The 22,912-nt window shown below is 52.8% G+C and overlaps 5 protein-coding genes across 5 annotated transcripts; 2 read left to right on the forward strand and 3 right to left on the reverse strand.

The window, feature by feature from the left end:
- Positions 1–1,472: 1,472 nt before the first annotated feature.
- On the reverse strand, positions 1,473–3,910 carry ACET3X_004711 (uncharacterized protein; the record flags this gene model as incomplete). The annotated part of the gene is made up of 5 exons (XM_069451095.1): positions 1,473–1,484; positions 1,541–1,558; positions 1,739–1,803; positions 1,868–1,947; positions 3,630–3,910. The coding sequence occupies 5 exons, from the start codon at positions 3,908–3,910 to the stop codon at positions 1,473–1,475; spliced, it is 456 nt and encodes a 151-aa protein (XP_069306755.1).
- A 6,292-nt stretch (positions 3,911–10,202) lies between these two features.
- Positions 10,203–11,461, reverse strand: ACET3X_004712 (uncharacterized protein; the record flags this gene model as incomplete). Its single annotated transcript, XM_069451106.1, has 4 exons — positions 10,203–10,950; positions 11,032–11,078; positions 11,251–11,296; positions 11,376–11,461. 4 exons carry the CDS (start codon positions 11,459–11,461, stop codon positions 10,203–10,205), a joined length of 927 nt encoding a protein of 308 aa, XP_069306756.1.
- A 693-nt stretch (positions 11,462–12,154) lies between these two features.
- ACET3X_004713 (uncharacterized protein) lies at positions 12,155–12,738 on the reverse strand (the record flags this gene model as incomplete). Its single annotated transcript, XM_069451117.1, has 4 exons — positions 12,155–12,247; positions 12,304–12,476; positions 12,562–12,635; positions 12,689–12,738. The coding sequence occupies 4 exons, from the start codon at positions 12,736–12,738 to the stop codon at positions 12,155–12,157; spliced, it is 390 nt and encodes a 129-aa protein (XP_069306757.1).
- A 257-nt stretch (positions 12,739–12,995) lies between these two features.
- ACET3X_004714 (uncharacterized protein) lies at positions 12,996–13,356 on the forward strand (the record flags this gene model as incomplete). Its single annotated transcript, XM_069451128.1, has 2 exons — positions 12,996–13,161; positions 13,217–13,356. 2 exons carry the CDS (start codon positions 12,996–12,998, stop codon positions 13,354–13,356), a joined length of 306 nt encoding a protein of 101 aa, XP_069306758.1.
- Positions 13,357–17,408: 4,052 nt separating this feature from the next.
- On the forward strand, positions 17,409–19,353 carry ACET3X_004715 (uncharacterized protein). Its single transcript, XM_069451140.1, has one exon. It carries the CDS (start codon positions 17,643–17,645, stop codon positions 19,191–19,193), a length of 1,551 nt encoding a protein of 516 aa, XP_069306759.1. The 5' UTR covers positions 17,409–17,642; the 3' UTR covers positions 19,194–19,353.
- Positions 19,354–22,912: the final 3,559 nt, after the last annotated feature.

Below are 22,912 nucleotides of genomic sequence, written 5' to 3' on the forward strand. Positions count from 1 at the left end.
GGCGACAATCAAGACCATGTTTATTAATCCACACAAGCAGTAAACCGCAGAACACATCACCTTACAGAGGGCTACGCTCATGAAAACCGTATATGAGCGACTATCGCTTCTATGCTATGGCGAATGTAGCCCAAGAGGTGTTAAACCTTTGCGACATTACCGCAGTGACAACTCTTGATTAGCTCTTCTGTCTCCTCTGCTGTTCCAAACGCGGCGTTTCTGCGCATTCTCACCCCGAGTTGCCGATCCATAACGGACCTGTAGATCGAGTGATTCTATTGGTAGATTGGTAGTTCCTCGCGTGCTACCTTCTTCTATAATCCGATTCATGACCCTATCGCTGTACGTGGTAGTGCGCATGATTTGGAGAGAGCCCCCCCCCGTGACAGCTCGAGTGCGATTTACCATAGCGTCCTTTAACCAGGTAATACGAAGACGAGACAGAGACCAAAGGTACCCAAATAGGCAGGGTGAGTCCTTCGGGGCTTCCGAACACGTATGCGAGAGTGTAACGTCGCTTTTCGATCTCTTAGAGGCTTACTATACCGCGATAATTATTAGGTGGAGCTTTAAGGAACGGTTGATTGTACAGATTTGATTCCGATTCGCTGGGTCTGCTTCATCTGTGTCACCGCTGTACCGTGGTTCTTGGCGTGGTACCGTGGTTGTCGTGGTATCTTAAGGAAGGCTGCCTCAGCATACTGGAATATGCAAGAAAAGACGGGCGGAACAAGCGAAGTGATGGATGTGGTCGTGTGACTGAAAGCAACGCAGCTCTTCGAACACGTATGCTGGCTTGTATATTGTTGTCGTCACCAGTACAGTAGTATGAGAAGTTGCGGTGTTCAGGAAGGAGACCCTGACATTTCGCACGAAACCTTCGACGATGGTTGGCGGAAACTGGATGCAGATTGTCTTGAAACGACGATTGTGCGTTGACTCGTACACCACCTCCGCAAGCAGCGTTCCTGCTAGGATGGTGCTAGCATTCCGGGATTGCATAACGTCGGAATCTACTTTGTGCCCTCTCGAGACATCACCCACATCGATCGCGTCAGAGTGTCTCTGATTGTAGTTAAATGTGCGCCGTGGTGGTTCTTGTATAACTCGCGCATGGATAGGCCGTCTTCAGGGCGAAGTTGAACCTGGTTCCAGAGGGGGTTAGCATGCTGACAGGACAGAACAGACTCGGGTCGTTCTAGCCAGATTCGTCCAGCGGTCCGTCTGCGATGCCTTCCAAGGCGACAATCTATATCTAATTTGGGCAGGTGACGTCGGCCGTGTATGTCGCGTCCTGTCCTGAGTCGCACACGTCATGTTGTTTCCAACACCACTATCAGTAGAGTCGGCGACCGGTGATGGTTCGTTGGTAGGATCGCGTGGCCGATAGCTGATGTAGAACCTCCTGATTGTTTGATTCGCTATTGTCCGGTATTGGGATCAGCATGCGCTTCGCAATAGTCGAATACTAGCTAGAAGATCCGCTTTACGCTATCAACAATAAAATACATAGCAGAACGGAGGTTCGAGCGGTGCGTACAGGCCTGGGGAGTCTGCGCTACGGTCAAACATAGCATGCGACCAGAAAGCTGCTGCGGATCGATTCTAGATCGAACGGGCCTTCAGCCGCACAGCCTCTAGTGCTTCCTCGTGTATACGACGGGAGCGATATCGCATATTCGCCCAGTGCGTGAGTACGGCTCGTTGTGGGGATCGATCGATTCGCACGGTCGCTTACGTTTAGCGTGGGAACGTTTATAGGCATCCGCTGTTCGTCAGGACGTTGGTGAATGACAAGACTACCTGCAGAGGGTTAGACGCAACGTCAGTATATGGTTTACGTGCAACTTGTTCAGTCATGACGCACCTGGTGGAAAGATAGTCACAACTGATATCAGTGGGAGAAGGAACCCACAGAACCAGAGTGACCGTGTTGTCGTAAGGAGGCTGAGCTCATGTAACCGCAGTGGACTAGTAGCGATGGAAGAGAGCGCATCGATGTTGGATAAGGATAGTGCATTGTGAGGTGAAGACCATCAGGGTGGTTGTGCAAAGGCTGTGGATGCGCAGGTGGCGAGCGCTGTCGAGAAGGCGCGTGCGAAAGCGATGGATAGGGCGGTGGTATCGTCGCTTCGGCGAATTGTCGGTCCAAGAAGTAAGAGTATAGGTAATGCGCGACTGCCATCGAAGTGGCTGGCGGAACAGGCAGACGACAGATGCCGGCGTCGTCAAGCCCAAAGGGATGTATGGCAACGGCCGAGGCTCGGAGTCCAACTGCGCTCCTTTTGTGTAATCCGAACCGCTATTCCCAAAGCCGCAGGCTGAGAGTGGAGGGGAGGCGTTGCAAGCATTTGACGCGTTAGATGGTGGTGAATCGCGTCGTGGTTGACGTAGTAGTGGAGTGAGGCGTATTTGCGTTGGTGGGCGCTACGTAGTCAGTAAGTGGCGGCCTTTTGACGTATTCCCCGATTGGCCGCGTCCGAGAGAAGGCCCTGGCGAGCGCAACGCGCACGTTGTGGTGAAGCGTCGTCTGCCCGCCTCGTCTAACAACAAGAGCACAGCCATCCGTCAGCTCGAGCCGCTGCTTCTCTTGGCCGGGAAGATGACGCCACCGCCACGCGTGCCGTGCCTGGCATCTCCACCAAGCTCGACTTGGAGCTGTCCCGCCGCTTTCTGCCCCCGCCGCGGCTCCACACGCAGGCCCAGGGCACTACACTGCACACACCCGCTTCTCCTCTTCCCGTTTCTGAGCTCCCAATGGACAAGACCCACGGGCGAGCCGCACATGGCTGCCTACCACCGAAGCGCAAGGCTGCGACTGCCCGCGCCGCCTTTGTAAGTGAAAGGTGAGGATAGCATATATGCTGTGCATCTTGAACACGCACACGCATGTAACCAAGTATGCATCTCTCACTCTTGTCACTCACAGGTCTGCGCGCATCCTCGTATGCACTTACTCCCATCACCATCCTCTTCAATCTCGCCTCCATGCCCCCACTCACTCGAGACCTCCGTGTAGAGGCCAACGAGCGTCGTTGGATAGAATGCGCTCGTGGCACTGCTTACCATGGACAGATTGCTTACTAGCGATTAGACTCTGGACGTCGACGACAACATCTGGTCCGAATGACTCTCGCGTCACTGTCGCATTACTCTTCCATCATCTCTGTACTTACGAATTCTTCCATCATCTTCCAGAGTACAAAAACCCCCCGGTTCCATGTCGAAACGAACGAGTGCGGTGACGAACGCGTGTTTTGGCTATTGTCGAGGCTGACGGATCACATTGGCTCTTCTCAATGCACTGGGTGGTCAAAGTCATTCGAATGCGATCCCTTGATTTCTCTAAGCATCAACAAGTTTTCTAGGCTAAACCACCCCCAGCTGGCACCCCTTGTGCTACAGTGGAATGTCTTGTCTGGTCGATGTTCTCGCGCATATCAACCTCTTCCACACCCCGCTCATGCGCCACGTCCCAATATCTGCCGTCTGGAAAAAAAATTGACCGGAAACACCTTGTAGTTCCGTTAGCTGCGATCCTAGGCCAAACACAGTGTCTAAGCATAAACTCACAGTCGCGCAGACGTCGGGAAAAGACGGGTCGCAAAAGACTGACAGAACAGCCTTACTTGGGGCATCCCTTTCCCCATCCCGTCTTCGGATCGCAGCAGTTCGCGCTGCAAGTGGCCTTGACCGAGTCGGGGCACAGGTTGCCGTCTGCAAAACGGATTTCGCCGCCCGTCTTGGTGCCGGGGATGATAGTGGTCCAGCCGTCTTGGGACGTGCGCGCCTTGCGGTCACGGAAGCAGCAGTTGTTGTCGGTCCACTTGACGGTGCACTCTGCAGACGTGACCGTGGCGAAGATGCCAATGGCTGCGACGACAGTCGAGAAGATGGTGTTGGAATGCATCTTGATGGGGTGGGTAGGCAAAGAGATTGCTTGAAAGAGTTCTTGTAGAAGCGAGAGTGGGAGTTGTAATGAATGTAGTTGCTGTTGGAGCTGATGGTGGTGGGGAGTTACTTTGGGCGGCACAACTGCATGTCTTTATAGACATTGCGAACCATAGCGCGATGAGGTCGATTCGTGAACAGCAAGGACATGACACCATGTTTACAGAGCTAGCGCCTTGGGTCTCCTGGAAGTCGTAATGCGTGTACGCCCTTGAGCCTCTGGTACGAATAAAGCCGTCGAGGCAGCGCATCATTACCGCCGTTGACCTGAGTCGTGGTAGGAACAAAACCATACGATGTTGATAGAGCCAAGGCTTGAGGTCTTCCTAAAGCTGTAGTGCGTTTACGCTGTCGGTCTCTTGATACGAGTAAAGCCGTCGAAGTTGCGTACAGTTAAAGCCGTTGGCCCGTGTACCTAGGTAGTAGCGCGAACTAAACGACACCATGTTGATAGAACTCAGACTACCTAGGCAGAGTTCCCCTTGAAGCTGTAGCGCGTTTACGACGGGGTTTGTAGTAGAGGTACAGCTGTAGGCCCGACCAAAGCCACACACAGCGAACCAAAGCCACACACAATCAACCGTTCCCCAAAGCTCAACCTCAATGATTATCGCGATACAGTAGGCCTCTACCGCCGAAAAAAAGCGATCTTTACACTCTCGCAGTATCAGGAACGAAACAACATATTGTTTATGGAGCTAAACATTGGAAACCTAGATTCCCCTTGAAGCTGTAGCGCGTTTACAACGGGGTTTCTAGTAGAGGTGACGCCGTTGGTCCGTGCTGTAACAAGGATAGAACGTCCTTGGGGAGCTCGTGATATCGGCGCATCGCCTTTGCGCAAAAATATCGGTGAGACTATCAGACATGCGCTCCAGGTGTGCCGAATTCCCTAGTCCTCACAGAGGATCTACAAGAGGTGCAATTTCGAAAATGTGTTCACAACCACAATCCTCTCTGTAATGCAATGGCCATTGGGCTGTGCTTTAGGGAACGGTTTCAAGGCTGGATGGTCGTACCGAACATGCGCATTGCGCACAAAGACAAAGTCCAGCTCGACTACGAACTACTCTGCCTTGCTACAAGACAGTCGCACTATAGCCTATGTGTGGCTCGAGAATAACACATATGTTCTAGCGCTTATGCTTTGAGGTCAAGCGCTTACTCCTATCTGGCTCACACACGTTTGAGTGAGTAGCACCGAAACAGGTAAAGCCGATCAACCTCCGCAAGAGCGCTATCTAATTGCGCTTGTCGAGTCGGGTGATCAAGAGAAATCAAGAAGAAACAACAAGCATGTTTAACCGTACTAGTTGTAAACACCTTCATGTTCCAAGCAATTCCAAGGTTACCAAGGAGTTACCACAGCTCTCTCACATATATAAAGCCATGTTCTTCTTGTTCGTACAGCCATCATCGCTCAGCTTCATTCACTCTCACAGCTCCAACAGCAACAGCCACCTTCTTTCAAGTCCAACTCATACCTTCTTTGAGCCTCACCTACCGCATCAACATGCATTCGACTACCATCTTCTCTGTGGCCATTACTGCCCTCAGCTTCTTTGCCACGACCACATCGGCTTGGTGCGACGTCAAATGGCACCTTGAGGACTGTTGCCTCCGCGACGACAAGGCCCGATACAAGCAAGGACCCGGCTACGCAGACGGAGACTTCTGCAACGAATGGGTCAGGAGTAGGTGCAATGCCGACTGCTGCTCCATGAGCACTGGAAAGGGCATCGGTTGCCCCAAGTAAGCTTGTGGGCATATCGGCTTTTGGAAAATCCTGGACCGGGAAGCCTCCTTATGCGCACTGCTGTTTCTTGCCTAACGAGACATGCATACAAGGCCGCCCTGGATATCACTACGGTGTTCCTGATACTCGAACGCCTTGCCTATAGGGTTGAAGGATTATATGGCTTTATAGACCTTTGTACATGGTGTAAATACAATCCGAAGTCGATACAATTATACTTTACTCAAACCCTTTCTCCTCCCTCTCTGATACCATCAAGCACCAAGTACTCAGCTATCTATCTAGCGAAAGCCTATGTGCTACGCACGTGTGCTCTGCATGTATTCCTTATAACATAAAGCACTAGGCGACCGCGCGCACGGCTAACAGCTATGCACAGCTTTACTTCTACTCTAACACAGCTTAACAAGAACGCAGTGCACTAATCACTTCGCCAGATTGCTGTGTCGCCACCAACCGGCTGCATGACGTTTGCTTTAGCGATCGAAGGTCCTGTTATCTCTCTTTTGTTAGCACATCACTACTCGAAAGTCAATTCACAACCAGGAACATCTTCGGCACGTATGCGGATACCTCCTTGCGGTCTGCATCAAAACCCAGCTGATGACGCTAGACGCTGTACCGAACCTTGACCTACAATACTCTGATGTGCGGTACGTCTTTTGATGAGAGACTTTTGCGTATGGAACATATGGGTTTCGAAAACCTTGAGCTCCGACCACTGGGCACAATATCTATAAGCACAGATCGTGTGGATGGACTGAGATTGATTGAACTCGAACAGTCTGTTTCTCGCTCCAGGCTTTTGTAACACGACAAACTATCTTGGGGGGGTTTCACTTCCTTGAATAGTCAAAAGTAGACTAGACATATCTGTCTATATCCTCTATACCGCGTCACTTTGGTCAAGACAAGTTTCACCCGTCTTAGCTACGGTTTATCTAGCTTCCGGGGTAGCGTCAGCAGCGGCTTGCAGGGGATACTCGCTTTCTGGCGCAAACCTCTCGTATGCAAGCCCATTTAGCATGTCTGCTTTTACTAGTCTACTTTTACCTATCCAAAAGCACAAATACCGGCCGAAATCTAGAATATCGCATAGCAATTGACAAGACATGCCGGATTTCTAAAGCTTAGTGATTTTGGTCCCTAGATACCAGAATATGTGCGCCCTTATCGGATTCTCTCTAACTCTCTTCGCAATTTCCGTACACGCAATCTAGAGCAGTTCATCAATGCTCTCGTCTAAGATAGGCGTGTCGTTGCTTAGCGACTAGACAAATCTCTACAAAGAGAAGGCCCCAGATCTCAGTGCTATAAGGCGTTCTCCCATAGCATAGAGGCGCGCCAACGTCACGTCTTCAGAGTGATGCAGGATCTCGCAGGGGAGAATTGATTAACTGCGGTAAAGGTATTCAATAAAAAAATCAAAAAGCTTAGGGTCTTCGTCTATTAGTTTAATAGCATTTTCTTCTGCTACCTTAAACCTACTCGTTAGGCTGTCAGTAAAGCTATCGGACGCAGAAGTGAGATAGTTAAGATAGACGTGCAACATTATCAAATAGGCGACAGTAACTGTTACGACGGGAGAGGTAAGGAACCTACTTAGGCTAAGAATAGCGGCGCACGCGATATAATGCAAAGAACATACTGCGAGAACTTAGGCTTTTTGTATAGCAACCCTTTAAGCACCGGCACTACCGTAACGCATATTGTATCTATGCAGCGGTAGCAGCGAATAGATTAAGAATGCGTCTAGAGAGTAATCTCAGAACCGTTAGATATAGACTGATAAGATCCCAGCTATAATGCTAGCAAAAATAGACGCAATGTTTTGCGTTATCGCAACATCGTTCATAGACGTCGGCAACCCCCGCAGAGGGGCACGCAGCACAACAGTGCGGGGTATAGAGTGCAGTGTCACTGTAGGGTTCAACGGGATGCGTAGAGTCTTGTATACTACTAGAGCTATCTAGTACATGAAATCGCCCCTCCAAAGTAATGTCAGACAATGGCGTAACGCGGGCCTGCTGTCGGAACACCGTATATGCCTAGTATCTCATCATGGCTTCACCTTCTGTCTCTTGTCCTCTCTCGATGCTGCGCTTTCGCTACATGTTACGCACAGACATTCATAATTTTCCGTAAAGCTGCTGCCGTAATCAATCGTAATCTCCATGCCATCCTATATATCCTGCAGTGCGCGAAGCATCAGCCGTGCTCGGCCGGAGATAATCTCTACCTTCAACTCTGCACAAGGGTCGCAGGCATGGTTGACCAGTCGAGCCCAGTTGTTGAAATGTTCGTACGATAGTAGGTAAGTCATGCCTACATCCGGGTACGAGGAGAAGGATAGCATGTAGGAGCTAAGACGGACGGATCCTGGGCACGATAGAGTACAAGGATAGGCTGAGGGAATGGAGTGGTGGGAACAGCCGTTAATATAGATAAGGGTTGGATGTCACCATGACACTGTCATCACGAACTAATATATCCCAAAAGTAGCTAGGTATTCCCAGACGGTCCCCACTAGGTAGATGCATATTAATAGCAATGCATGCCTCTGGGCATAGCTTGTATACGACGGTATTGCTTACCAGCCCCGCATTGCCACGTCCCCATCTGTCTCGTGCGCTTGTTCTATTTCCCCATCTCCTTGCACGCGTGCTGTCGGTGGTGATGGTCTGGCGGACACGCTAAGCCCGATGAGGCCAACACCTGTGAGTCTGGACAGCGATTGGACGCGACGCATTCTACACTCTAGACTCACCATGCGCCCAAGGGAGGCGTCGAGGGACGTCTGCCTTGAAGCGTACGAGACGTCAAGCAAGTGTCGGAGCACTGGGGCGGCGACTGGTGGTCAGTACTCAGCAGCACGGCGTCCTGATCCAGCAGGTGCCTTCGCACACAACCGTGCTGTCTACCTCGGAAATTACTCAGGTAACGCTCGGCTAATCACGACAGCTATCACCGAGATCTATTAGTTCCGTAGAGTACGGCGTGACGACGTCTTCAACAACGAGAAGAGCTACAGCAGCAGCAACACGAGCTATTTCGGCACGCATCAAACTGGCGTCCAACACCTCCTCAGACCGGTCGCGCCGGCTAGAGAAGCGCCAGGGCGGGGGTTCCATGTCACCCATCAGGAAGAAGCACGCCAGACGACAGACCAGCTACCGCAAACCCCCCCGTCCGGAATCAGCACTCCTCACGCTCGCCATCCATTGAGCGTCCGCGGCGAGATTCTCCAGGTTTGCCAGCCGACGACACCACCAAATTGGGGGATTCGATTTGCGTAGAGAGTCCGTTCGATCGCAATCGCTCTCCGCACACCCACGCACCCGAGAATAGTACCCTAGATGAGGACAGCCGCCTAGGTCAGAACATGTCGCCGGAGAATGACGACGACCAATCTGTCGCCAACGCCGACGACGCCAACGACGCCGACAACAGCATCTCCACCCCTCAGGAGGCTGAAGCAGACTCAAGGTTTCTCAATCTGCTCAAAAACGACAAGCACTATGGACCCATCATGCGACTGCTCTTGCAAGAGAAAAGAAGCTACCGGCTGCTCAAAAACGACGCTGTTGAAGCAAAAGCCCGCTCTGTCCAAGCGGAAGCCGCCCTCTGTACCACGGCATCCCAAATGTATGAGGCACTAGAGCTCGACTCTGCGCCCAACCAAGCCATGTTAGAGCACACGAAGGCCGATGTAACAACTCGACGGCAACACCACCGAGCCTATCTTGCTCATCTATCACGTGAGATGAAAGAAATTGAACGGTTTGCTACTCTTGGTGTCGCATCAGCTTCTCGCGACTTGGCTGCATTTGAAGCATCGAAGAACAGCTGTGAAGACGAGATCAACCAGCTCGAGCTCCGCTGTGCGTCGATCGGAGAGTGTATCGCCAAGATGGAGGTCGTGGTCAAGGAGATGGAGTCGTCCAAGGAGAACGGCGTGCGCGTAGACAAAGCCCTTCTTGAGGGTGAGAGCATAAGAAAGATGGTGAGGGGATATATAGGTCGGCCCAGCGGAAAGCTTTCTATAGGAGTTCTTGAAAGTCTTTTGGAGGATGCTGAAGACCACTGGCATGGTGGCAGTCGTCGCGCGCGCAATGACCCCACTTTCCATGTCGTTGTACTGCTCATGCGCCTTTTGCATGCAGCGAAGGCGATTATTTGTTTCCCATGTTCAATGTGTATACGTGTTCCCAAGAAACTCGTTGCAGCGCACAATATCGATCCCGGATTCTATACAGGTGGACATCTTTAGCATTACATTTAGTCTCGTTCATGCGCCAAAGGCTAAGCTACAGATCACAGTCATTACAATTGCAGCATTTCGCAGCGCCATGTCTATGAAAAGTACGCATGGACCACATCAGCCCCACCGCTAGACCTCATCTTCAAAGTCGTCGACGACGGGGCGAGACTTTGACTTCCGAGCAACCTTCTTGACCTTGTCACCAACACGCTCTTCCCGCTTCTCCAGCTCCAACTAGCCAAAAGGGTGCTTCTTGGTCAGACCAGCGCGCTTGGCACCACTCGACTTCTTTGGCAGAGCTCTCAGCACAGCGACCTTGACCTTCTTACTTGGTGTACCCATGTCCTCTTCACCCTCCTTATCCTTGACAATCTCCTCGCTCTTCACAAACATAACGTCGTTATCGTCTTCGTCGTTAGCAATGCCCCGCTTCATGCCCCGTCCGCCCTTGTTTACACTGACCCCGCTCTTCTTAGGAGTGACAGTCATCTTCTGTACAACCCCACCACCAATACCAGCATTAGACTCGTCGTATCCCACAAGCTCACGCATGCTACGGCTCTCTGCACGCAGAGTACTCACCCGGTTCCGGATACTACCCACACTCGAGTCCGGACAGGCGCGCGAGATTTCCGCGTAGTCGGCGGGGATGACAGTGCGACCAAAGGTGAGAAGAAAGAGCTTGCGGTCGTTGGCGGCATCCCAGGTCATCTTTGTTGGACTAGCAGAGGAGGAGAAGGAGAAGGAAGAGGCGACAGGTTCCTTTTGGGCAGAGGGGAAGGGCCACACCAGGCCCTCTGGCTCTGGATCGATGGAGCATTGCAGTGGCGAGTACCCTCTAGGCGGTGAGAAGTTTCGCGGTTTGGTAGCGCGCTTGGGGGTGGACTTGGAAGACATGGCAGGGGAAGTGTTGTTGTTGTTGAACCGATTGGTCGCGTGTCTTTGAAAGGTGTGAAGATAGGCGAGTTGACGTCGGTACTGTCTGAATGGTTATTAGTTACACAGTCGGAGGCGTGGGTAGAGTGGGCCAGCGGGCGACGAGACCCAAAGAGGTGGAGCTTACCGCGTGTCGCGCTCTGCAGACCACGAAGATATCCAGTGATGCTCCGCCTACTGAGTGCTGGTTGTTTAACAATCTTGGATGCCGATAGATATGCGACGCAGACTATCAGTGTTGGTGGTGTATAAAATTCGCAAGCGAAGGATGTGGCTCGTGTTAGCGCAAAGACCTAACTGTATTGGGTAGTACAGGTGAAGCAAACCTCAAGTTCGCCTGTCATACCTCGCTCAGATGTCGGTAACGCTGGATGTGTACGATGAAGCAGTGCCTTGCATGGATTGAGATAGGTGATGGGACTTGAATCGAAAACTAGGCTATGAGTTGCCAAACTTGAATATGCTACGTACAGCGTCGCGTCACCTAACCTTGGCTTCTGGTATCCATAGACGCCCATCTGGGATGTCTTTGGTAGCCATCTGAATAGTTCTTTCATAGTTGCGACACCGGTAACAGCCTTGTTCAGTGATCAGCGCAGCAGCGTCAAGCCTGCTGTCCTCTACTATCTCCGTTTCGTGCGCCACTGATGGCGGATCTTCAATCTGGACCGCGTGACTCTGGTATGATCAGCGTAAGCTATGACAACAGTACCTAGACAAGGTGCTGGGCAGATGGACGCGATGGGGCAGTCGTCATGTAGGTGGGGTGGCAATGTGAAGTCGTCGGCTCGAGTATGAGCTTGGAGCCACGTGTCGCTAACGAACCTAGCGGCACCCACATGGCCAAGATGCTAGCAACACAGACGAGCAACAATTGGCAGGAAGAAGCACGCGAAGAAGGGGTGCTAAGGCAGAGGGTAGTTCCGTTATTGCGGTCCGTTCCGTTGGGCCGGCTGCACCGTCGTGGTATACGGTACCAGGACCTTGCTGTGGTGCCCAAGCAAGCCAACGAAGCAGCGGGACCAAGGAAAAGAGCGTGATGGCTCCGAAATACAGCCGTCGCGAACCCCCCGCTCTAAGCCAGCTTTGGCTCTGTCCGTTGTCCTCTTTAGGTGCCGTTCCTCCGGTCCAATACTCGCCTGTCGCACTATTATCCCTTGAATGACCTCGCGAGCCTGATGTCCTGTCCAAGTCGACCCCATATGATGCAACCGACGGCCTCTTGCTGTGCCGTAGTCGTGGACTATCCTTTATCGTTTCGACAGTGTCGTTGTGGTTTCCGGCCCGCTGCTGTTATCTGCGTTTGGTGGGTTGGGCGGGAAAGGTGCGACATGGTGCCGTGGCTTGAAGAGAAGGATCAGCGGTGGTAGAAAGGAAGGGGGTGAGAGGCTGACGACACCTCTGGTTTCGCATTTCGATACTGCGTCCCATGCACTCGCTCCACAGCATCGAGCTTCGCAATACGCCGCGGTGTCGGCCTCGTGTCCGGCGACGACGGCACAGCCTGCCCTCTGCGCTCGGCGAAACTCTCAAACTCCTTGTCCCAACCCGCCTCGAGATGCATGTGGTGATCTGGAGTCGTCAGCTCCGGGTTGTATGGTTCATGGCGGCACTCGATGCCCTCGCGCCAGCCGTCCCCGTCGGGATAGGGGATGACGAGGCGGCCGCCCATCCTCTCCATGATCTGCTCCGGGGTATCGCATGCGCGCGCGGGGTGCGAATAGCGTGGTCCTGGCGTGGGTTAGATGTTTGTGCACAGCCTCTCCACGGCGCCTGTTGCGTACCTCTGCCTGTTCTCAGCCGAAGAAGAGGGCTTGCGGCGGAAACAGCACATGTGCGCCGTGTGCAGCAGCGAAGAGTGCAGTGTCGAGGTTGTGCATCAGGGGCGTGCTTGGATCCGCAGCGGCGCAGTCGTGCGTGTGGAGGATTTCCTTGTCAAAGGACAACCCTTGCTTGGCGCTTCGTGGTTGGCACCGTGTCGGCCTGGTGTTGCTGCGCAATGGCGTAGACAACCCGCCCGGAGCTAACACCTCGCCCACCGATATCAACACCAACACGCGACCCATAACCACCGCCGCCTTCACAACGCCCATGGCACGCGCAAATGACGCGCTCGACCACTTCTTCTTCCTGGGCAAACATGGCACGTCTGCGACTGAGCTCGCACGACGGTGGGAGTCGCGACACCCGCGGACAGTGTCCGAGCTACGATGCCGCCCCGGGCTATGCATGGTCCAAGTAGGTCCAGGTACTCCAAGTACGGGCACACAATACCTCCCTCCCAGTACCACATGAGCTAACTGTAACGGTAGAACTTCACGGCTCTCGTCAACCCATCTCCCATCCGTCAGGCGCATCGAACAAGCCCACCTCCCCTCCGACACGCCACCCGACCGCCCGCCAACACGAACATGGCTCCAGCCCTCTAGGGAGGACACAACAGACAAGATAGCAATCAGTGGAATACAACCCTGTGATAACGGTGTGACTACATTCGCATCACGCGCAGAAGAGGGTCGTGGGGGACGAGCATGCAGAGTCCATCATGCTTGGTCGATGGATGTATGCACATGTTTCGCTGGACGCGTCATGCGGCAGCACTCTGTCATCCTGTATCGTTAGTGAATGACTGCGGTTGTTGGATGCATTCTCTGGGGTATGCGACTCACGAGAACCACGGTGACATGCCGAGGACCATGGTACAGCGGTGACCCAGACAATCCCAACCAGTCAACGCCAAAGCCATACAATCAATTCTTCTCAACGCACAACCCAACAACCACCGCCATGCCAGACCTCCACCAGGAGACTCAAATGCGACTCTACACACTCGCGGCTATACACGTCGTCGGCCCATTCGTAAACATTTTTCGCGATTGCGCGCCCTATACCACCGCAGCTCACGAGCAGACGACCGTTCCGAAGCACGCGAGCACCGATCCAATGGCAGCACACACGCACCAAAAGCGCCAGCTTGGGCATATCGATGCATGGGCCACAACTTGACGTCTTGGCGACTGTGGACATACTCCTGTCGGTACGGCATGTAGCCACGGAACAACATGGACGGCTTCTTCTGCTATGCTGCAAGGTCAACACGGGCAGTATGAGACTGCAGTCGCCCTTGGCTCATCAATAGACACATGTTGCAACGGTTGTGCGCATTGGGGAAGAGGACACTGCAAAGCCCTCTTTGGATCGCGCAAGGGCCATTGACCAGGACAATGGCCGAGATGACGGCGTCGGCGCAACTGAAAAAGACACTAAGCGCTCAGGCTATCTGGAGTACGTGGCGTTGTGGAGAGACAAACACGATGCTGCGGCACGTAGCCAAGTATGAATGCTAAAGACTCCACAGGCAATACGAGTACTTGTTCGTAAATCAACGCCAGAACGCACGTAAACACCTCATTCACAATCGTCTTCCCATCTCGCACGAGTCGCGCACACGACACACGGGTTTCGGGACGAAGGATACACTGCACTGCCCTTATATTACCCCCAGCGCGCATCCTTCCATGTTCTACCGAATTACTACCTGCTCAAGCACGCCATATACCTAGCCGCACAAACGAAATCCCGAGTTTGTGTGCTCAGGGGTGAATAAGATGTATGCTTATACTTGCGAATTTTCTGATTTTGAGAGAATCTGTTCGTTCACATCGTTGAAACAGCATCGCACCCATGGTACGGCAATGACCTTCAGACGATGAGCAACTCACAATTACAGAATCACCAACGCTACTTGTTGTCAGAAGTGACCATATATATACGCATCTACAACCTTCTCCCTCAGGTCATTGAGAAATGAAGAACTTGTAATTAGCTCAAGCTAATATAGTCGACAGGCCTATTCATCGACCAAATCGTGACCGACATACGGATTCCGACATCCGACGATGTAGCTGATTTCCAAGCTGTAACAGCGCATTTGATACATGTTGCAGTAGCGGTATCGCCTACGGTAAGACGAGTACGAGGGCAAACTTGCATCCATTCAGCAAAGCAGCTCTCTGCAACAGCTTTCCCTCGAGGAAGAGCAAGTTTCAATAAGTAATCGCAGGAATCTGAACTTAAAACGCGGCGCAGAGCAACACAAGTAGGACTTTGTGGATGGGAGCCATGCGGGCACGCAGCCAACCATACGCCAACATGATCACCCAACGGCTTGAAGCCTTGGATGCTGCCCCATGTCGCTGCCCTTTGCCGTTGTTCCCTTCCCCACTGTTTCATTTCCCAGCAAGCCATGCTTATTGATGATCGTTCAGTGTTCCAGCTGGGTTCTATCATTGAGGTGAGCATACCCGGTCTTGATCCCATATGACCCACTTTACCGCCATCGCTTCTGCCCTCATATCGTTCCCCAAAGCTCAACCCAATGATTATCGCGACGCGCAAGCCTCCCAGGAATCTGGAAAGCGCCTCTACTCTCTGATGGTTTCTGCCCTCATCATTCCAATCTTATGGACCGTGGCCACAAGCTCATACTTAGGACTCGTCAGCGTACGCCTATTTCCATGGAGGAGAGCAGCCCAATCCTCTCGTTGATACCACCAGGGCAGATCACACTCGTCAATCCTTCACCTCGCTGATTATCAGGGCTCTTGGTCTAGGTAACTTGTTAGCGTCTGCCGACGGTCAACTTGGATGAGAGGCTGGATGACAGCAGTGATGGAAACGCTGAGTACGTACAATAATTTCCAGCATGGACTCAGAGTTGTCGCTCCATCGCGAAGCATGGTATCGCCGCTCGGATCCTTTCCTCACGTCACTCCATGCATTCAGACTCCTCGGCCGATGATTTCATCGGCGCTCTATGATCCTGATTTCGATCCTTGCATGCTTGCCCTCAATATAGTTTCACCTGTGATTGTTTGGTCCATAGGTGGCTGCTCCCACGCAAAGTTGTTTCGAATTCATAACAGGGTGATTAGGCTGCGCGGTCATTCTGCTCTCCTTAAGGTTGGCTTCGCGGTAGACTAACCGCACGACCTTTCTTTGATCACATGTGCTGGACATGTCCAGGACCTTCTGCTATCAGTCCTCGGATTTCTGAATACAGATCTTTAAACAATTGCGTTTGGATCAAATGACGGTGATCTGATCGCTTTGAGGCCAGACTTCACGACCGGAGACCAAAACTGATGGCTAATGAAGGGATACTGCTGGCGAATAGAGAAACCTATCGGCCAAAGTTCATACAGTGACCCCGATAACGAGCTGTTCGTAAGCCTTACGCACTGAAGGGCTCGGGGGGAAGTCTTTGCTCCGGCTATAGGGATCAAAAGGTCTTGTCACCTTGTGAGTAAACAAACAACAATACCAATCTTGGATAGCTGTTTGAATGCGATACAAAGGAGATGCTGCAATCATCCAGTTCATTACTTACTCCAGATAGCCACTGATCTCAGCTCACGAACAGCGATAACCCGACCACACTCGTTCCTGAGTGTGCGATATCCGGGCATTGGCTTGCAAGATCCTTGATACAATAGACTGCATACTATGAAGAGCTATCTTCCTTTTCGAATAGGTCTGTAAGCTCGTTTTAACCACTAAGTACACGTCTATTCGCTGTGTTCGAAAACTTTTGGGGCCGTATCGAAACAACATTGTAGTCTTTCGTGTTTCTACTTCTTTTGCCGAGTCGAAGTCTCCAGACCAAACGACTCGCATTAAATTAGAAGCTGTCGGGTCAGTAAGACCTCCGTTCGAATGGGATTCGTGAGCCCGGTGTAAGGATCGGGAATGGTCCACTGCCGGGTACCGCCTTGTATGGAATATGCTCAGGAATTGACTCAAACACGACACTCGATGGAGGACAGCTTTGGAAAGCTTTGGGAGACTGTCAAGTTCACATGCGAAGCTGTTTCCTCCAATGTTCGCATGTGTAGTGCAATCTGACTTTGTACTTACTCATTCATCACGTGAAAGATCGAAATGGAGCTTACTAAGCAGCCAAGCCGTGGACTCTGCACACACCTCTAACCCCACGATGTGTAGCCGCAGAACTATTAGCTTCGCGAGTCAGCTCTACAGGGATGGCGATAAAGAGTAGGAGCCAGCCTGGACAAATCTCCCGTTGTGAATGAAATGCATGATGGTCGTGCGAAAAACCAAGGCCACACAATAGTTCAACCGTTCCTCACAGCTTACCTCCATGCCGAAGGCCATGCAAATCAGGTCCCTATGAGACCCAAACGCAATTTGACACATTTGTGGGTGGTTTTCAGAGCGGAAAGCGCGTGAGGTGGTGGAACCTTGACGCAGTTGTGTGCGAGGGTTGCGATCAGCGCCGAGCGTCTTTGGGATATAGGATTGTCAGAGCCCTTGCTCAGGCTCGAAGATATTTGGAACCTCAAGCGCAGCATGATCGGTCTTGCACTGGGGGTGGCTGCGGCGTTGTGTCATTGATAGTGGCTGATGGTGGCTAGTGAGGACTAGCGGTGGCTCGTGGGGCACTTGGCCGTCCCCTGAAGGCTTGCATCGCTAGCTCTACACAAACAACCCAAGCACGACTATCCGCATCATCAAATACCAGCTTGCCCCACCATTTTCGCGACATGCAGCGGCTCTGCAATTCCATGGTCAGCATATTGCTCGTGCTGGCGGGGTCACTGTAGCGGCTTGGCATGCCCGTGGGCGCAGTCGTGTTGCTTGGTCAACCACACATGCTCAACTCTGGCGGCCTTTGCCAAAGACGTCGCAACCTCTTACACGCCCAACGACACGACGACGATGCCGTACGCTCGCCCCCCAGCCACGCCGCCCCAACTGCCCAAGTTACCGCGGCGCCCGCAGATTCTCTTCCGCCACCCCGGCTACGACGACAGCATCAATGTCCTCTTCAAACTATATGCGATCGATATGGAGACGGGCGGCGGCCGTGGCAACGGGGAAGAGGCGTCGCAGCGACCCGAAACCCCAGGCCTCTATGCGCAGTTCGCTCTCGACGCCTGCGCGATCATTGCAGGCAATCGTTTCGACGGCTGGCTCTCGACATCACGCAACTCTGACACGCGCGACACCCGGGTCGACCCCAATAGCACGTTGGTCGAACGCAGCTACTACTACCACCTCGATCACAACGAAGCCATCGATGGACCTGTTGGGGACCCGTACCGCATCGTCCCCAACTTCCGCGAATGGCACTTCCCACACGACCAAATCCCAGCGCATTGGGAGCAGCTCTCCGCGAACGCGACGTCGCTCGACTCGGCGCGTCCACCCTCCAACCTCACAATGGCACTGCAGATGCGCGACGGAAGCTGCCGTATAAGTGGATACCGAGAAGAGCTGCAGGTCGCGCACATTGTGCCGCAGGCGGAAGGGGACTGGTGGCAGGCAAACAGCATGTCAAATTACAACCGGAGCTTGACCAGCGGCACGGACGATACGGCCAATGCCATGTTCTTGACAGCGAGCTTCCACATTGCCTTTGACAGGCCCCGCTTCGTCTTTGTGCCGAAGCCGTCGAGTGACGACGGGAAGATGCGGTTGGTTCTCCATCTGCTCGAGCCTTCACCAGAGTTTGAGCATCTCTACCACAACCGGGAGCTGCACCAGTCGGACGTCGGGGTGGAGATGCTGTTTGCGCGCTTCGCATGGACGCTGTTTCCACTGCTGGACGCGTTCCTCTTGTGTAAGGAGAAACGCCGGTTGGCTGTGCGCGCCGCTCTAAACGACCAGATTCTCTCGCGCGGATACTTTACTGCCGCGGCGTGTGAGCGGTTCTCCATGTCGTCGAGCAGGAAGCGGTCGGTGAGCCCGAAGAAACGGAAACCGGACGAGGATGTGGTCGACAGCAATAGTGTTGACGATGTTGAGGTCCGCAGGCATGTCGACACGAACACATCTCCTCCAGCGACGAACCTCCGCAAACGTTCGATCGGATGCATCGACCACGAACCCCTTTCGCCTTGTCAAATACCCCCAAGCAGCAAACGACGAAAATCGTCGCCTATCCCCGAGCAATCATTATTCTCATCCACCGTCTCGTCGGCGCTATTGACTGAATCCTCCACCCCCCATTCTGATCATAACGCAGAAGAATCGTGTGCGATAGTATCCCACGGTTCCCCCTTGGCACAAAAATGGCTGGAACAAGAACGTCAACGCTCCGATCCCGAACAGACCTGGACAGAGGAGATGCGCTGGTTGCGAGAAGTCTGGGCTGGCAAGACCATGGCTAGTCATGAAGTGCCGAGGTTTTGGGATCTGAGCGGGTATGAGGTGAGGGATGTGGGGGGCGAGGATGGATTGAGGGTAGGAGGTGAGGTGGCGGAATAGATGGAATATATATTTCGGGGAAGGGGCCTGTGAGGGGTTCTTTGGTGTGCTTCGCGCGCTTGATCATCACGTTTTGGGAAGATAACGTGACGAAGGGGGTTGCTCGGTTGATTGCTTATACGATACCCACATATTCTTCTTCTCAATACACTTTGTTCGCATTGTACATGACTACACTGGTTTTCGAAGAGCTAACAAGATTCTGCGTGACACTTGGCCGTTGCTTTCTTCTGGTTTTGTCGTCTTCTATGCACCTGTAACGTCTCTTGATGTATATAAGGGCATGCCGCTCTAGCCAGGACTTGTTCGCTACTCTTGACTTCTGTCATGCATTGGAACAAGACAGGAAGGAGTAGAGACAGTGTTTGAAGCGCTCTTGGTGTGCTGAACCTGGTACTGTACCTGCTACGTCAGGACTGAACTGGGCCTGAAGTGGAGTACTACCGTGATTGGACTGTGATTGGACTGTGATTGGACTGTGATTGGACTGTGGCTGGACTGCGGCTCGGGCCGTGGCTTGGACTGGGGACGGGAATGCCGCTAGGACCAAAGTAGAACTACTCTAATTATTCAACGAACGTAAGATCTAACGCCATGATGTTTGAGCAGTAACAAGAAAAGTGTTATACGACTCTCCTAACAATGTTTCCTCCAACGAGTGTAGAACGTAGAGTCCGGAATGACTTGATAGAAAGGAGCTGTCATGACATTGCGACCCAGCAAGTTTCAGCGATACAGGATGCCAGCGGGGACAAGCCATTCAACACCCCATTGCAAGGCTACAAATGTCTTTTCCTATGCGTACTCCTGAGACATAGCATAAGAGCCTTTGCATGCAAGCACTCAGCTTTCGTATGCAAGCATTCAAGACATTGGAAATCCGCATGTTCGTTGATGGATCGCATCAGCGTTATTCGTAAGACATCCCAACGAGCCTTATACTTTCATCCAACAGTACCCAAATGACGATTCCCGTTGCTTCCTCCAACGACTCATCCCTCGGAGGTAGTAGTCTTGAAAGCTCCCAAGACCGCTGCGCGTACCGCTTTTGCGAAATCCTTGATAACACCCGGCTTCTTCTCTTTGACGTCAACAATATTTCCCTTGCACTTCGCCAACGTCTTAATCTTTGTCTTCATCCTCTAATAGAGCGTCCCCTCAGGCAGTACGGACGAAGTCTATAATAACCGAACGCGTGAGCTATTCGGTCAAACACCGTAGATTTCCATGCAACTCACAGCTCGCGAATCAGGATCAATAATCGCTCTCTCAAGTAATCCCATCAACTCCCGGACATGCGCCGTGTTTGCGACTGGTGTAAAGTCAAGCGGAGGGTGCCAATCAGGCGGAGGAGTCCATTAGGGTGGAGGGTTCCAGCTCATCGCAGCAGTCCAGTTAGATTAAAGAGTCCAACTGTTCAAGGCTTGGTCGGATTGCTGTCGGAGTAGGGCTGGGGCTTCGAGTTTATCCCACATAGACAGCGTAATAGCTACTAAAGAGCGCTGCGTTAGGACGGTGGTGTTTAGTAGGACATAGAGATCTAGAGCGTTTACAACATAGATTAAGAGCGTAGAAGAAACAAGGCATAAAGGTCTCACCAAGGGCTGCCGCAGAGGTAAGGTTAAGACACAGTCGGGGTTAGTGCCGCGTTCCGGTGAGATGGACATGAAGCAATGTGATGTTTGTTAGTGCCAGAGCGAGCAACATAACCCGGTTGGAAGAAGTCAAAGGCTTTCACCAATGCAGTCGTGCAAGAGTTTTAGGCATCCCATCATCGTCAGATCGTAGTGGAGTAAGGAGACGCATGGTTCCTTCAAGCAAGAACAGTAGTATTATCGTCGTCTAGGACACAATCCAGGATGCTACTACCGAAGCCGTCCCTGATGCCCTGCAGCTCCAGATGAGGCGTTCCATTGAGAGCAGCTGAGATACGGACTGACTCAACAACGACAGTTCTGGTGTGAAATGACGACACAAGTCCCAACCACCCAGCCATGAACGTCGGCATAATCGGGACGATGACGATGGCCATCGGTGCGCGCCGGTACTCAGGCGCGGCAGCAAAAGGCCGAAAGCAAAGTCAGTATGTATGACTGGTCGAGTTGCTGAAGTTCATCACACAAGTGTTTGTGATGAAAAGCGGCGTGTGAGCCACCATCAAGCCAGTTTCTCCATCAGTTTGCTCTGTAGTGAAGGCCATGATGCTGTTGCTGTTGACGCAACGTCTGCATGGAAGCATGACTGCACATACCGAGCGAAAAGACCTCCGCTATAATGTCGTATGCTCAGAGTCAGGCTGACTGAGTACTCGCATGCACGTGGACCAACGCCGGCCAAGTGACGAGGAACTGCACGTGCTGTTGCCGCTGGCTGCGTGGAGGAACTGCATGAGCTTCTCCACCATCCGCATCTCGAGATTGTTCCCGATCTTTAGCGAAAGGATTGCGACGGGGATTGAGAGACTGGGAGGCTTCTGTGGATGCTGACATTGTTCGTGTTGATGAGAAGCTCACCAGCTACGTCGTCTTGGTCGTTGTTCGTCGTGCGCGAGTGGCGCGCCAATTTGTGGAGGGTGGCGCTCTCTTTGAGCCGCCAGTTTCGCTCGTCGCTAGGAACATCGTGGCGTCCTATCGGTGTCACCCGCATCGTTTTGCGCAAAGTAGAGCGACGTGGTCTCGGCGATGTGGTCGACCAGAGAGCTTGAATTTGGTGGCTGATGGTCTCAAAGATGCTTCGCAGCGAAGGAACCTTGAGGAGCAGCGTGCGCATGTGTCCCACCAACGACACCAGACCAAGCTGGCATTCCTCCAGAGTTGCCATCGCCGTGAGTCCATGGACAACCGTTCGCGCCCACCATGATGAAGCTCGCAGAGGTGGTATTCCGTCGTGCCTGCATCTGCCACGTTCGTGGTCTCAGACCAACCGCGCCGCAGAGGCCTGGGCTGCTCCAGGGCTGAGCTCCACGAGTGTGCAAAGTCGCTTTTTAGTCACCTGGTGGGGGCGTACCGTACCGCGGTTATCACTAGGCTGTGCTTTGGAGGACGGTTGATCGTACGACTTTGGTGTTGAGTCGCTAGGTCTGCTTCGCCTGGGATTGTGGTTCTCGGCGTGGTACCGTGCCATCTGATGACTGTGGAGGAGGTTCTTGGTCGAGCGATGAGTCGAAATGTTCGTGTACGAGAGTACATAAAGCTGCTGCTGCTGCTGCTGGCTTCCCGCTCACGCACACCAATATGAAGCCCCCAACGACAACCCAGGCTCACGGCTTTGCTCTTGACAAGGCCACACCTGAGCCCAGGCAAGGATACAAGGCTAGCGACGCGCGACCAGCGAACAAGGCCCTCTTCATTCCAAACATCATGTCGCTGAGGAGGAGAAGCTAGCAGCATGCGCAGTGCTGAGCCTCAAACACGCATTTGTCATGACCGAGGGCTGACATTGCCCGCCCCCGCTCTCTTGTATCTCCTGTTCGTGTCGATGTGTATGCGTATGCGTATGCGGTCGATTGCACGTAGTGCGGGTCTCATCGTGGAGGTAGGGGCGGGGCGGGGCGGAGCGGGGGGCAGACGTGTTGTTCGGTGGAATATGGCGAAATGAATCTGGAGTCATCAGCAAGAATCCTTGGCAGTTCCTTGTCGGCCTTACAGTCTTTACGCAAGACGTGCCAGCTGCTCAGAGCCACGAGTGTGTAGACTTCGCTTTTCGGTCTTGGTGGAGCC

Source organism: Alternaria dauci, chromosome 4, assembly GCF_042100115.1.
Source record: "Alternaria dauci strain A2016 chromosome 4, whole genome shotgun sequence".
Taxonomy (NCBI): Eukaryota; Fungi; Ascomycota; class Dothideomycetes; order Pleosporales; family Pleosporaceae; genus Alternaria; species Alternaria dauci.

Bases quoted from the DNA above. Each gene is read 5' to 3' on its own strand.
- ACET3X_004715 (XM_069451140.1), top strand. From the start codon at position 17,643: ATGCCGTACGCTCGCCCCCCAGCCACGCCGCCCCAACTGCCCAAGTTA.